The 14,439-nt window shown below is 32.0% G+C and overlaps 1 protein-coding gene across 1 annotated transcript; it reads left to right on the top strand.

Moving 5' to 3' along the window:
• Positions 1-9,548: 9,548 nt before the first annotated feature.
• On the top strand, positions 9,549-13,948 carry LOC127714383 (uncharacterized). The gene is made up of 3 exons (XM_052220443.1): positions 9,549-9,824; positions 11,473-11,613; positions 13,538-13,948. Exons 1-3 carry the CDS (start codon positions 9,644-9,646, stop codon positions 13,828-13,830), a joined length of 615 nt encoding a protein of 204 aa, XP_052076403.1. The 5' UTR covers positions 9,549-9,643; the 3' UTR covers positions 13,831-13,948.
• Positions 13,949-14,439: the final 491 nt, after the last annotated feature.

The following is a 14,439-nucleotide window of genomic DNA, read 5'->3' on the forward strand; positions in this document are numbered from 1 at the left end:
ACTCAACGTGCAAACATTATGTACATGCCTACATGGAACTCCATGTGCACACCTTTATGAAATATTATATACATGCCTACATGAAACTCCATGTACACACCTTTATGAAATATTATGTACATGCCTACATGGAACTCAATGTGCACACCTTTATGAAACATTATGTACATGCCTACATGGAACTCAATGTGCACACACGCCTACATGAAACTCAATGTGCACACCTTTATGAAACATTATGTACATACCTACATGAAACTCAATGTACCTTTATACATGAAACTTAATGTACATACTTAAAAGAAACTTAATATAAGTTCCTACATGAAACTTAATGGACAGACCTCTACGGAACGTATTTTATTTCGCTGGTCAATATAAAAGGCGAAAGGACTAACCATTGAAAATACAATTGACCCCACCAAATGTTAATGTTGAGTCAGTTACTATGGTCTAAATCTATTTACTTTTTTCTTTCTTTCTTGATATCTTTTATATTAAAGAGTGTGTGATTAATGGCAGATCTTTATTCATTACTCATTCACTCATAACGTGTCAGTAGTCAGTGCCTCGGTACTGACATATTTTCCTAAAATTCTCCGTTGATAAATTAAGAAATTATTTTAAAAACTAATGTTCCAAGTTGATCTTAGATTATTTTGGGTATTCTCTTTATATTCCAACATTTAGCTCCCAACGTTTTTATGGACTTATACATCCCTGATTTTCAAATGTTTAGGTTTCAGTTTTCCTTATGAAAGTATATCCCAAAAAAATTGATTTGGACGTTTGAAATTTATGGACACTTGTTTTCATTGTCTAGAGAAGATAATTTAGAGGTATACGTATGGTACATGTATAATCACTTGTTGTCCCTTGGTTTGGTCTTTCCTTGATTTGGGTGATGCGTGCCTAGCTGGAGTCACTTTGTACATATTCATGTAAACAAAACGCGTGTTGAGCGTATCAAATTAAAAACGTGGTATCTCCGATGAGATTTTACCCTGTCGACCCAACGGGTCTGGATTCTTTTGAAGTTCATGCGATTCCCTAAAGATTTGTTTTTACATTGCTTTTTATTTTCTGAATAATTCTTATGAATTTGAACTTCTATAAACAACTGTATTCTAATTATACACACTCTAAAAGTGCGGGTTAATATTGCAATCACCTTTTCCGTCCGTCCTTTCATTCGCTAATCCAATAATATTTGTAGTTGTACTTTTCTCCAGTACTACTGATCAGAAAGACTTTACACTTGGTAAGTATCTTGTATATAGTTAACATTTTTCAAGTCTGTCGGGCACCCACTTCATATTTGCCGATACTTTGAGCTTTTATATATTGAATAAACTTTAAAAAAAAAAATTATCAGACTTTTCTCAAGTACTACTGAACTTCATATTTAGTCAGCAGCTTATAATTTACAAATTGTAAACGTGTGATTATTTTGGGAATATGTCATACATCTATGCTTCCTGTTATCCGATACTTTGAATTACGAGTTGGTGTATGCTTAGAACGACAACGTGCATTTTTGTTTTTTGTGTTTTGTGATTACACCCCACTTCCCTTATATATATATAAGTTTATTGTTTTCTGTTTAGTATTAAATTTAAAATTAAGATCCATTTATTACATCGGTGATCCGTTTATTTGGCAATCGCCAATGGCAGTCAGCAGGGTTTAAGAACGTTTGATGTTCGACCTGTTAGTCAAATGCGTTTTGTTAAAATATACTTTATCACTTTTTTTGGTCTTTTGGAAAATGTTGTTTGTGCTGTATTTAGACCCCTCTAACAAGAATTTTGTTTGCATGCACACGTATAAAAATTGCGGTTTTTATCCAACGCAATCATAGGTTTGAACGTTGTTTTCAATTTAGACTTGTATATAAAATTGAGAATGGAAATGGGGAATGTGTCAAAGAGACAACAACCCGACCATAGAGCAGACAACAGCCGAAGGCCACCAATGGGTCTTCAATGCAGCGAGAAACTCCCGCACCCGGAGGCGTCCTTCAGCTGGCCCCTAAAAACAAATATGTATACTAGTTCAGTGATAATGGACGTCATACTATATATATATATATATATAGATTGCCTAACAATGTTATTTTAACACACTATTCAGTATGTAAATATTAGAATGATTAAAATATTTACAAAACGATAAAAATAAACGCAATATTTCGCTAGACAAACTAGCTTTATCAAGCGTGCATCTATCCACTGGCAGGTGAAATCGGATGTAGATGATAAGAAACTTTTGCAGCTCAATACACATGTTGCACATGAATTTAGCTGCCTTGTAAATAATACATAATGTGGATGAAGTTCAAGATTATATACAAAATTGGTGGTTGAAGTTTGCAACGTCCATTGGCCAATATTACAGGATAAAAAGGACGATGCTGTGTATTAAATTATTCTTTATCTTTCCTGTATCTCTTCTCGTCTTTTTCGTTAAGACCATCCGGTTCTAAAGTGTGGAGCTGGTGGATCCAAAAGTTTTCTCTTCTCCTTATCGCCGTGGTGTCCCACTCGGTATTGACTTCTATGATTTGGAAAGTAACATTATCAAAAGGATGTTTCTTTGAGCGAAGATGTCTTGTGAGAGGACAGTTTTTGTTGGTTTTGTACCATGAACGATGGTTATTGAGCCGAATATTGAATTTATCTATTGTTTCTCCCACATACTGAATGCCACAAGTGTTACATGTTAATATATAAATTGAGTTTTCCGTTTTACAATTGGAATTTGAGTAGATGGTATAATTTTGTTTAGTAACGGAGCTGATGAAAGAACTGCTTGTATTGGCAGCTTTACAACATACTAGTTAGCAATTCCTTCGATCACATTGTAGCAACCGGGAGGTGGAGTAGGCTGCTTTGCTAAAACAGATGTCACTAATTTGTCACGGATGTTTTAGGTCTTCTGAAGGCCATGACTGGTGATTCACAAATATCTGTCCTAAACAAACTATACAGTAACTTATTATATGTGAAATAATTGAACTGTTTCTTGTTTTCTGCTAATGCATAAATCTACGTCTGGCCATTAGAATATAATTACTAGTCATGTGTAATAGGGTACTCAGTATTGTCTGTGCTTGTTATTTCTTATCATTTCAGTATATTGAGGATAAATGAACATTTCTAATATTTGGGACTAAACATTATAATAATATGTTTTACATTTTTTTTTTTTTAGAAATTATCATATAGTTTATGCATCGCTCGCGTTCGACACATATATTATATATATATATATAAATGTTGTAAAACTGGTGGTATGAATGTTGATGTATTTACAAAACTATATGACTCTTTAGTAAAACCTATTTTAACTTATGCTTCTACTGTATGGGTAATTTATATACATAATTGTATAAATAGTTTGCAAAGCAATGCGTGTAAATTTTTCCTAGGCTTAAGCAAGAGAAGCAGCAGTTTAGCCGCTAGAGGTGATATGGGTTTTTTTTATCAGAGGATGCTTTATGAAAAGTTGAAGTTTTCAAATTATGGAATCGTCTTAAATGTGATAATACCAGTATAATATTTAAAAAGGTTCATACCTGGGCGATTAGAAGAAAATTGTCATAGGATATATAAGGTATATCTCCTTGAATTGAGCGTGCTTAAAATATTTATCTCTTGACCTTACGCAACAGCCCATCTGTTAATCGATCATTCTCATGGTGTTGTGAAAGGCAGAATACTTTCACAATAACAGAATAAGCTTAAAATAAGTTTCCTTCTTTTACCTCTTCTAAAACTACTCGTCTTATTGGTTTTGAAAGCAGGCAGCATGGTATACATCTAACAAGTATTTGCATCTATCCCCTCAAAAAAATTTCTGAAAATAAGAGACGTTTTGTCATAGAAAGCGCCATTATTTGATTGACATATTTAATTCATGAAAAGTACAGTTAAGTTTAACCTTTGACATGTGTCATCGCCCATTAATGTTACAAATTATATATAGCCACGCCTTACTCATTAACATATTTAATGCACTCAAAGCTACGCTTTTCGTGAATTAAATACGTTAATTCATAAAAGGCGTGCTATATATACAACTTGTTCGTTACAACTTCAAGTTGAAATAGGACGATATGCTAGACCACCAGAACCTCTATAAGAACGTTTATGTATTTCTGTGTAGTGATCGAATTGAAGATGAGAAGCACTTTCTTTTTAATTGTTTTTACTCTGATATCAGACATGAATTATGTGCCAAAGCCTGTCTTTTAATTGTTGATTTTGATTATTTATGCGATATTGAAAAACTCCGTTATCTTATGTGTAATGAGAATATAATTCCTCTTCTAGCTATTCTATGTTTCACCAGAGAAAACATGTTATGTATGTATTTTATGTTTTATTTACGAAATACTTTTTACATATAAAAATTGTTGTCTTTTTATGTATATGTATTATAAGTCTGTTTAAATGATAGTGTCTAATAAGTCGTTTTCGGCTGGCATCTATTTACTAAATAATCGGTTCTTATGACTTTAAAATTGAGAATGGAAATGGGGAATGTGTCAAAGAGACAACAACCCGACCAATGTGCAGAAAACAGCCCAAGGCCACCAATGGGTCTTCAACACAGCGAGAAAATCCCGCACTCGGAGGCGGGCTTCAGCTGGCCCCTAAACAAAAATGTGTACTAGTTCAGTGAAAATGGACGTCAAACTAAACCCCGAAACATATAAATGAACTAAATTTAAAAAAACATACAAGATTAACAAAGGCCAGAGGTTCCTGACTTGGGTCAGACGCAAAAATGCGGCGGGGTTAAACATGTTTTGTGAGATCTCAACCCTCCCCCATAAACTTCTAGCCAATGTAGAAAAAACAAACACACAGCAATACGCACAGTAAAACTCAGTTTTGTATGTTTATATATATATATAGAGAGAGAGATACTGTAAAAAGTAAAATAACAAAAATACAGAAATCTTCAAGACGGAAAGTCCTGTATCAAATGGCAAAATCAAAAGCTCAAACACATCAATGGATGGTGACACTTTAATAAAATAAATTATCTATCTATCTTTCATGAAAAAATATTTTGAAAAGTAAAATAGCGTCATACATTTGCCATCTTCTTATACTAAAATCAATTCTATATGAAAAAATAAAACAACAATGTGAATAAAGAGTTATTTTGTGCATATGTAAAATATGATATAATAGTAAAACCAGAACAGTCATTCAAAAGTGGTAAACACCCATAGTTACATAATATCAATTATAGACAAGTATAATATACTACTTGTCAAGCTATAGATCGACCCGTATATGGACAAATTTTGAAGAAATGAATTAACTTAATAGGGACTACTAAAAATCTGCCATCAATTTCAAATTCTTAAAAAAACACACTAAAATATAAGCAAAGACGCATTTGATAATTCACCGACAATTCATCTATAATTTTTTTTTGGGGGGGTATGGGATTTCTATTCTCGGGGGAAACATAATATATATTATATTTTCAATTGCAATAAAAAACAAGAACACTTGAAACTCGATTTTTTTTAATGGGAACAAACAATTGTTTTTCACTTCTGTTATGAAACAATCCTTTTTTCAAGAAATCATGAGTAAAAAAAAATTATCTTAAAAGACAACATTCATTTAATGGCTTGTGTCGTTTGGTTCCTCTTTCATGGACATTTGCCCCATATATTCTTTTATTGTAAAAGATTGAAAAAAGCCCGTCACATATTTGGTAGACTCTGTGTACCCTTGTATAAATACATATTTGGGAAAAGTTTGTATAGTTCACAATAAATCACCTAGATGATTTATACTCAAAGTGCAAATGATTCGGATATAATTTGTTTATCAATTTTGTTCGTTTTACTATAAAATGAGAATTCATTTAATGTCAAAGTTAAATTTAGTTTCAGTATATTTTACATTTTGCATAAAGATAACTTTTATTGGTACCATTAAAATCCTTTTACTGTAAAATATTTTCATAAAATGAGAAATGTATTCCAGATTTGTCGTTAAAAGGTAAAATATATGGCTACGTAACCTCATAAACATGATTAGGTATGAAGTTTGAATTTATAAAAGCAAACACCCGTTATAAGTAGTTTCAGATGAAGGTTGGCGAAAATCTACGTATCCTTTTAGAATAAAACAAAAAATAATAGAAATTGTAACAGGACATTTGTACCATGTAAAGTCTTTCTCACTTAAGTTTTCTTTCAAATTGAGTTTTAAATTTTATTCAAATTTTTCCACAAATGTAAGAAAATTTTGAATACAACTAAACATCATCTTTTATTCCTTTCAGTTCGTAGCGTTCTAAGTGCAAATTAAACATATATTAACGACAGCCAACACTGAAATCAGAAAATGATATATATATATATACAGTCGTGACATAATATGAAAGGTTACAAAGTACGGAGAGTGAAAACATATGCATGGTTGGTTGTAGTGTACACACTTGAGACTTGATTGGTGTGTGAATTTGTATAATCAGGGATTATGTAGAATCCCTGTTTTTTTCAGGGATTCTGTATAATCACTAAAATCATTAGTGATTATATATAATCCATGAAAATGACCAGTAATTTCTCATAATCACTAAAGATTTTAAGAATTATTTTACAAATTCCCTGGAATGTTTTCAGGGATTATCAATAATACATGTAATACAAAGATTCACTGTTTTGGTAAAAATAAATCAACTACAGACATAACCTCTTTATGGTTTAAGTGGAAAGTTTGCATTCTCTGTCCATTTATCAAATCTCATTAAAGTGAACATTTTTTTTCTGGTGATATTCTACTTACCTGTGCATGTTAAATCACATTTACTCATAAACAAATAAATATTTTAAATTGAAATTAATAATACCAAAATAAATGCACAGATCATGTAATTTGCTGTAAAACATAGGAGATAAAAGTTTACGAACAAGGAATTCAAACCAAGCAAAGAAATGCAACTAAACGCCCAGAAAGACATACAGAACAAAATTTGGAGGAGGCTGTGATACAGATTCCGCATGTTGATTGGGGAAAAACATAATGGCCATAAAAGGGCTGAAAAGGATAATGCATGACTACGAAACATGAAATTATGCTCAGATAATACTGAAGGAATCAATTTCAGGTGTCTGATTGACCTATTTAGCACCTTCAGACGTTTTTAATGAACACTTCATTTCTCTTCAAAGTGCAGTAAAATCAGATTCAATATGTGAAGGCTAAGGGTTTTTTTAGAGGTTAAAAAAAAGAAGGGATAAGAAGAGCAGATGTTCAATAGTATAGGGTCTGGTTGGGGTTTACAAAATAGAGAATAATGCGCAAATATTGCAAAATAAAGGGCTAAAAAAAAGAATATACAAAAATAGACAAAAAATAAGAATCGATAATAATAGTGTGCTAAAATATACAGTTTTTAGAAAAATGATGTAAAAAATGAAAAAATAAAAAAAACGAGGGACCCTCATAGTAGATGTCATCTAAATTTACTAGTGTGCAAAACGTAATCATTTGTATTTAATCTTGTGCTTAAGATTTTGATATTCATGTTTCTAAAGATGTTAAAATATGATTTTATAAAAATGAATTATTTTACTTTTATCCATTGTCTCTTCATTCCAGTTATTATGTATAATCCCTGACATTTTTTCTAGTGATTATGTATAATTACTGAAAAGTTTAGTAATTATATATAATCACTAAAGTTACCAATGATTATACATAATCCATGCAAATTTCAGGGATTATACATAATCCCTAATTCTTCAAATTCACTGTAACATATACACACTGAGACGGTTCTCTGATGTCTTTTAGTTTTCTTTTATTCCCGAATTAAATATGCACACTTAAAAAACTTTACCTTATGATTATAAGTCTTTGAATGATTTACAGTTGTTTCTATTCTAAAGCCAATTGATAATCGTACTGGTCCGTCTAATCTAAAACAATGGAACAGATTGACTAATTTCACTAATCCACGTGTTATTCAGTAGCATGTTTCTGAAATAGATAGTGTATAGAACAGTAATAATGAAGTGGATGTAAGAAACTATAGGCAACCGTACGGTCTTCGACAATGAGAAAAACCCATACCGTTTGTCGGCTATAAAAATGCCCCGACATGAAAAATGTGAAACAATTCAAACGAGATAACAACGGCCTAATTTATAACAAACCAATTTACAAATATGACGGACATGAACCAACGACAACCACTGAACTAAAGGCTCCTGACTTGGGGACAGGGACATAAAGAATGTGACTGGTTTAACAAGGTTTGTGAGAGCACAACCCTCCCCTAACCTGGGACAGTGGTTTAACATAAGAACAAACTGTGAAATTGGCTTAACTCAAAAGATCCGTTAGATGTAATAAGTTAACTGTAGTTTATTGCTGCTTCAGACAAAGAAAAAAAAACATTATTTGAATTTTCTGTACTGTTTTCAGAAAATCAGTTATGCAAATATTTCAAATCCATTAAATAAAAAAAATGTTATTCTTTCATCCAAGTTTTTTGTAACGAAGTCATTGGTCTATGAGCTATGTTAGAATCTGTGATTACATAGCTATAGACCAGGAAGCATACTGTGCTTCAAATTATGATCATTATAACATGGCAAAGAACCATAATAAATGAAATTTCTGCAGAAGAGAACAAAACGATTGTTGACATTTATACAAACTTACAGAGATAAAGATAACCTTTGACAGACTTTACACTTGAGCAGATATAAAAGAATGAACCGCTGGTTAAATGAAATTTGAAGACTTGAAAACTTTTTTAGGAACGGTTCTTGTGACATCATGTTAATGTCCTGTTTTGCTGTTTCATGACATCTACTTCCCTTGGTAGTTTTTCATTTGGTCGTTAACTGAATCATTAACAGATTCAAGATTTTCTTTTTCTTTTAAAAATTGCGATTTGATTGGTTCGCAGTAAATTTAACTCGAAACCTAATATTGCATTGTGTCTAATTGTTTTGAAAATCCAAGCCGTCCAAGGAAAAGAATGGAAGTTTACGCACGTTTTATGTTAAATGAATATGAAAAAGATGTCAGTATCTGTGTTAAAAAAATTTCATAAATTTTACCGAGATGTCCCCATTATACTGCTTAAAAATGTTTCCCGTTTTTCTATAGCAGATGCGTCCAACTCATTAGATATAATATACAAATAATAAGGAGATGTGCCGCCGTGGTATCATAGACAATGAAATAATATCCAACAGTTGGACGAAAGAATGAGGATATTAACAACTATAGGTCATCGTAGGACCTTCAACAATAGTTAAAACTACTACCATAAGCCATCAGCCATAAAAGACCCGAGCATGACAAAGTGTGAAACAATTCAAAACAGAAAACCTACGGCCTGATTTAGTTTAAAAACAATACACGAGAAACACAAATGACAAACAGCTACGAAAATCGATGTTCTTATCTCCGCTATCTCAGTGATTAATTTTATTTGGCCAAGTGTATTTTCTTTTCGCGATATATTACATCCGTATTGTAGGATTTAATCCAATTGTCAGTGTTTACAGACAAGTTTTTATTCCAAGATATCGCTTCTGTGTTATATTATAGAGAAACGCACAATCAGACTATAATTCTTCACGACCATGACGTCGACTGCTGTTGTTTTCGGAACTTTTTTAATGATGGTATGTTTAGTTTTAGATGTAATTGGGATTGCCACGGATTATTGGATGGTCGTCGGTGTGTCGCATGCTGGTTTATTTAAAGTTTGTGGATTTGGGGTGTGTGTTACTTATATAGCACACGATGACAATTTTTTCAACGGTAAGTTAACCTTTTCAAAGTTTCTTATTTTCATTATGATCCAAATCTGCAAGACTTTAGTCCTTAAATTTGTTTTGTATTTGATAGCGTTGTACTTTCAAAATTGGACTTAATACGATAAAATATGATATGGAATAATTCGTATAACATGTTCAAACAAGTAATTCCATTCAGTGAGAGCCTCAAAGACGAATTCGAAGGTGCAGCATATTACGCAGCATTCAACTAGTTGTTAATTAATTGACTGTTGATACTTGTTTGCTTAGCATCCAGTGGCAAATATTTCATACATATTCAAGACGAGAACAAATTAACAAAACATACAACTGGGATATACTGCAGTGTGGGCCGACCGGCACAACATCGTGAATTTAGCCCTTAAATGGAAAATGAGTGTTTGTTGGATAAGGCAATTAATTTTGACCTGCTTCAGACAACTTGCAGACCCTTCAAAAAGTTGTTACAATGCAGAGAGCTTGAAAATCTCCCAACACGAGGAATCGGATTTAACAAGCCCATTCAGAATGGACGAGGCTGCTAAGTTATAATTCCCACACAGTCAAGCAGATTTCCCTTGCGGGGTAATTGTACCCCTCAGGCTGAGAAACTTAATAATTTCTATACACCTGGGTACAATTGGGAGTGTTATTTATTGAACACGAATGTAATGGTATGATGAAGGCATATGGCAATTTTTGATTTGCGAATAAAGAAAGAAATATAGTGTAAAAACTGCGATAAAATGGGCATTTTGATTTTGATTTAAATTGGCGTTCATTAAAACATAAAATTTGAAAATGAAACTGCGGAAATCTTCTTTTTTCAAATATTTGCGAACAATAGATATCTGTGTTCATACTTAATCTATAATATTCTTATCAGTTTTATGCAATATATGACATTTTTCGATTTTCTTCTACTTTTTTCAATATACTTTTCAATTTTCCGATGTCTTAAAAAAATTCAATACACAAGAAATATATATCTTTTACTCTCTTGAGAGATTGTCAATACAGAAAAAAGTCAATACATACAGAGTATTTTGGATACTGTATAATATTATCAATTGTTTGTTGACTTTTGTTTGATGTGTCATCTCCGGGATTTAAACCTTCCAAATATTTGACTTGCAATAATAAATTTTATTACCACCGTTTCATGTTCGCCTGTCACTGTTCTTATCTCCTTATATGAAACATATTACCTACAAAAAAAAACTGAATTTGTTATAACATTGCCAGCATAAAAATTTCAACAGTCGGCTATAGCTCGTTACTTTGAGGACCAATTCAGAACACTAATGACATTTTGATACTACGGTGACAGGGGCCTATATATTTTTAATGGCCAAATATTGGTTGTGATACTTCCTCATTTACGTGCATATTTATTTTAAAGCAACCACCTTCTTACACGAGCCTTACATTAATTTTGTGGAAATATATGGAAGGATAATGATATATAAATTGATCCTTAACATTTCGTCTGAAAACACAGACCTATCATTATAGATCAACCAACTGCAATACATTCTATAAACGAATGTGGTCTAACTTGTAATTGAATGAATTAAATGATCCCTTGAGAACATTTGTTAAAGCATGCTGTAAAAATACTTTTATGGTATTATGAATAAATAAATTTTCAGTGCACTACCTTGGCACTGCTGGATGTTCTTGTGTGTGTGCCTTACTCCTGCTTGTGGCCTGCTTGATTGGATTTTGTGGCTGTAGTCGGGAATACAGTAAACCTGTTGTCCAGAACTTAGGAGGAGTAGGAATGACTGCAGGTATAATTACAGATTATGTTTGTTCATAACCGTACTGAATTTTCATCATAGCATCATTGTTTTTTTGTAATCTGATTTATTATCGATATGAATTCAATTTTATATCTTTGTTATTAAATACATTGAATAAGTTATTTCAAATCGATCTGATTTCAATTGTATATCTTTGCCTTTAAATACATTGTATAAGTAATTTCAACTTCACTAAAATACGCAGTATATCAGATCGATTTTTGTGAAGTTCTACCATTATTATTAGTTATGGATGTGTAATCGCGGATGTACGGAATTTTATACTTGTTTTGAAAATTCATTAACCAGAGGTAGTAATACGCAGTTAGAAAAGTATCAAAATTGACCCTCATAAATTTTACAATCCTCCTTTCTTTGCTTTCTCACAAATTGAGCTTATTGTTTGTATCATATTTGTGTATAATTATGTTTGTAATCAGTATCTTCCATAAATTTGGTTTCCAGTAGTTAAAATTAGGAAATATAAATATTTTTTGGTGTATCCAATCTGCATTTATTTTGTATAAAATATTGCAAAAAGGGGTGCCAAAAAAATCCCTAAAAATATGGTCAAAAGCAGAATTTCAATCGCCTTTTGGACTGATGCCTTTTCTGAAATTATTTACATGTATCTATCAAGAGATCAATAAAAATCATATGCCTTTCGTCTCATTTTTTTGTAAAATTGCATTGAAAAGTTCGTGCGAAAAAAAAAATAAAAAAGTATTTATATAATAACAATAATTTCTGGATTTATGGCCGGTATGGATTTGAAAAAACAGACTCTCAAACAGAAAATACCCATGAAACATACAAAAAAAAAACAATCTAGCTGTTCATATATAAACCCACTTTGTAGGCTTCATTATTCTACAGCTATTTAAAACTGAATTTTATAGCACAATAACTCATATATATGAAATAAAATACGTGACCACAATGAGAAACCACACTCCTAACTGTGTATTGCTACCTAAGGTGCAGGGTGCACGCATTTTAAACATATATAATTGTTTTATATAAGTTTAATTTCGTACACCCCTGATTACATATAGATTCTACCACTGCATCGAGTGTGATACGATATTTATCCACTCGAGACAGTTAAATTTTCAAATTTAAAACGCGAGGCTCGCCGAGTGTTTTAAATATTTAAAATTTAAATGTCGAGAGTTGATAAATATCGTATTACACGAGATTTGGTGGTGGAATCTGTTTCTCTAATGATTTTCAAACAATATGCAGGCAAACTTTTTCCGTCTTTTCGAATGATCTGTAAAAAGATGTGTTCTTTCTATGTGACGTCATCAGGCATGGTCGCCTTTTTTCATGCCGTCAAAATAGGAAATTCAGAGGAAAGCAAGTAAATTTGACGTCATAATCGGATTTTAACCAATGAAGAACTGAGATCAAACGAACCACACGTTGATTAAATTTTTTTATACAATGGGTGCAGAAAGGGATAAATTGACGAAGAATTAGAGACACCCAGATAACAAATTAATTTCTTATTTAGCGTTCCTTTACCAAATTTTCAGCTTCGTAAACGCGAAGCAAATCTGTTCACTGTCATCTTAGCAGACATTATGTCACTTCCCTTTTTACTGATTACGCAAGAAAAACAGCGCATTGAAAACAATAAAAATGCTATTTTGTTTATGTTTTTTTTATATAAAAAAGAATTCATTACACATATTATTGTTTATAATCATGTAAAGTTATGCAATTGTATCATTTCATATTGCTGCACGTAGTTAAATATTATTCTTTAAAATTGTATCCCCGGTTGGAAATAGTTCAGCTGAGGTGAGATGCTATTCTACTCGAATACTTAAAATATTACATTTTTTTACTATTAAAATGCGACATTTTTTAAAACGTGAATGCACATGCTCTTCATTATATGTTACAGGGTTCTTTGGAACGATTGGGTTTCTATGGTATTATCTGTATTTCTTCCAAGGATTTTTCAACAATGGAGTACAGCTTTTTTCTATCATTGGAAATCCAGGGTGGTCATTTTATTTGTGTGCAGTGGCAAGTGGATTGTCTTTAATCGTGTCAATTACGTTGATTATAGTCGGATGCAACATGCCCACATCCAATGGCGCCATAATGCCACAACCACCTACTATTGTTATGCAGAACCAACAACAATCGTATGCCCAGCCGTCTGCACCACCACAACAAAATATGTACTATTGACATGATGTACAAATGTTAACTGTAATATATTACCGTCCAATTCGTGTGTATTGTTGTTCAATGATATGAAGTAATTCAAAGTTTATAGTAAATTAAATTCTTTTGATAATACTAGCAATATACATGCACTTCTTTACTGCCACGCACATAGCTAAATATGTTGTATATATAACATTCAATTGATAGCTTCAAATTTACTAAAATGCCCAATTGAACCCCAAGTTTGTTTTGTATTTTTCTTTTTGAGGGTGTTTATGCGTTTTTGGTATTTTAATTGTGAAACAGTACTACAGAAGCAGACAGCGAATACAATTCTTTTGTTGCTAACGTTATTTCACTTGACAAAAATCTAACACAAACAGAGATAGGTTTTTTAATGTACGTTATTATCTGTTTGGTTCAATCTTCGTGATTTTGGTAAGTACAATGTAATCTTATGTACCGGTATTTCTTCTGCCCTCGCATAGAGCAAACCTAATGGAGTGTCATTGGCTGCTTGGATGTACAAATAAACAGAAAACATATAGGGTTGGACAGAGACGTTTTTATCAGAAAATCCGTTTGTAAAGATGAACAAATAAACTCGATATGTATTCCTTTAAACGGGAT

This window comes from Mytilus californianus, unplaced genomic scaffold (assembly GCF_021869535.1).
Source record: "Mytilus californianus isolate M0D057914Y unplaced genomic scaffold, xbMytCali1.0.p SCAF_1, whole genome shotgun sequence".
NCBI classification, from domain to species: domain Eukaryota; kingdom Metazoa; phylum Mollusca; class Bivalvia; order Mytilida; family Mytilidae; genus Mytilus; species Mytilus californianus.